Genomic DNA, 2,092 nt, shown 5'->3' with positions numbered 1-2,092 from the left:
ACAAACAAATCATGTGAGATTGTGAGGATTATGATTTAAGAAAGAGAAAGAGGAATCTTGAATTGAGAAAGAAAAGAAAATTAAAAATAGAAATGATCTTGCTTGTGATTCGTGAAGTTCTATTGTTACCTTAATTGTTCCTCCCTTTATCATCCCATTTGCCCCCATTTCATCCGATTCCGATTCCAAACTCACGTTCAGAGCAACGTGCTATTGGATCAATCGGAGTATCGGAGAAGTTAAGCATTATGTTCAAATCGATCGATTGAGATGATTTTGAAATCAGAAGATATGTTAACGAATAATTAAAACGAAATGAGATTTGATTAATCGAAATATAATTCATTAATAAATCAATGTCGAAATTTTTGCCTGCAAGCTTGACAAGTGATCTCCATACAGGTTGAATCAATCCGGCGAGTTGCCCTTTCTTTCATCTTCTCCACTCTCTCGACCTCTTCTCGAGCTCGTTCCCACATGTGTCGTGCTCGTGAGAATTCCGATTGCGCTAATTCCATCTCCCGCTTCGTCATCTCTCTAACACGCTCCGCATACGCTTTCTCCATTGACGCTATCCGAATTTGATCCGCCGCTTGCCATTTCAGCGCTTCAACTCTTCCGTTATCACTTTTAGAGTCTCTCCGATCGAATTCGAACGAATCCCCCAGCATACAGTGATCCGCCGGCGACTGGATTGGCCGGAGACTAATCGATAGTTGCAGGTCGAGCGACGGACCAGCACTCTCTAAAGAATTAAACTGGATGCTCTCAGATCGGTATCTCATCGAATCCGACTTCCATGACGCCGGACGTGAGTACGGTCCTCTTGTGTGCGGCGGCGTTGGGAGGAGTTGTAGTTCCCTTTGATCATCTTCCATTTTAGAGAGAGAGAGAATGTGTGTGGGTGTGGGTGTGTGTATGTGTGTGTATCTGTGTGAAATTGAAGGTGGTAGAGAGAGGTCCTCTTTATATAACCCATTTCGTCAACTGGAAATTACAAAAGTACCCTTGGTTGCCATGCAAAATGACACAGATTTTGAAAATGACGAATATGCCCTCGAACGGGTTTATTGTTTCCATTTTAGTTAGTTGACGTGGGATGGATCTTGTCCAATTGAGTAAGGGAGGGTACATTTCCGTTGTACTGGGATAGGGTTTGAAAGAAACGGATCGCGTTATTTGGCAATAAGTGGCTTTTTGTTTTTTTTAATAATACTTTGTTTAGAAGAAAGGAATTATTATTTAAATTAGATAAGTATTATAAATTTTATAACAGAATAATGTATATGTGTTTGTATTTCTTCTATACTATTCTCGTTTCCTTTGAAAAAGCTTATCCTCTTATTAATATTATTATGTGGTTTAAAAATATGAACGAAACTTTACATGTTATGTGTTGGAAATATGAAAAATGAGAAACTTTAACTTTATAAATATTTTTCATGAGGATGGTTCATGTGTTTTGTTTGATGTAACAATTTTCTTTTGGCTTTGTTATGCTTTACATGATAAACATCTTCGTGTAATAAAATAAGCATTACAAAGTATACTTTTAGGATTCTGAATGAATGACGGAACCTAGATCTCGAAGTGTACAAACTACAAAGGGGTTATTACATTTGATGTCCCGAAAACATGTAATAGGTAAGTAACATGTGGTAGAGACGTATGTAGTTACGGTATGTTTCTAATTCCACATAAATTTGAGTTTCATTAGACATAATGTTAGGTGTGCATAGAGGAAATTTGTTACCATTTTTTTTTCAAAAACTATTAGCCTTTAAATAGTTTTTTTTTTCAACACATGAGATGGATGTATCTTTGAAACAAATGAAAACTTAAATATCTTCATATTACCGAATTTAACATATATGAATAATAGTAACATATATGAATAATCGTATTTTTGTCTATTACGCCACAAATTATTTTATTTAGGCTAGACACGACACAACACAATAAAAACAGGATTATACGAAAAAAAATAATTTAAACACGAGAACCATTAACAGAACGTGACTCAATAAAAACAAGATTATACGAAAAAAATAACAAACAATAACCATTTGTATAATGTCCTACGTAAGTTTTT

At 35.5% G+C, this 2,092-nt stretch overlaps 1 protein-coding gene across 1 annotated transcript; it reads right to left on the bottom strand.

The window, feature by feature from the left end:
* Positions 1–305: 305 nt before the first annotated feature.
* Positions 306–953, bottom strand: LOC145102616 (uncharacterized). Its single transcript, XM_079040064.1, has one exon. The coding sequence runs from the start codon at positions 876–878 to the stop codon at positions 354–356; it is 525 nt and encodes a 174-aa protein (XP_078896190.1). The 5' UTR covers positions 879–953; the 3' UTR covers positions 306–353.
* Positions 954–2,092: the final 1,139 nt, after the last annotated feature.

The sequence above is a fragment of the Lactuca serriola genome, chromosome 4, assembly GCF_051521515.1.
Source record: "Lactuca serriola cultivar US96UC23 chromosome 4, Lser_US96UC23_V15, whole genome shotgun sequence".
Taxonomy (NCBI): domain Eukaryota; kingdom Viridiplantae; phylum Streptophyta; class Magnoliopsida; order Asterales; family Asteraceae; genus Lactuca; species Lactuca serriola.
This window is presented reverse-complemented; position numbering and strand designations above follow the sequence as displayed.

Bases quoted from the DNA above. Each gene is read 5' to 3' on its own strand.
- LOC145102616 (XM_079040064.1), bottom strand. From the start codon at position 878: ATGGAAGATGATCAAAGGGAACTACAACTCCTCCCAACGCCGCCGCAC.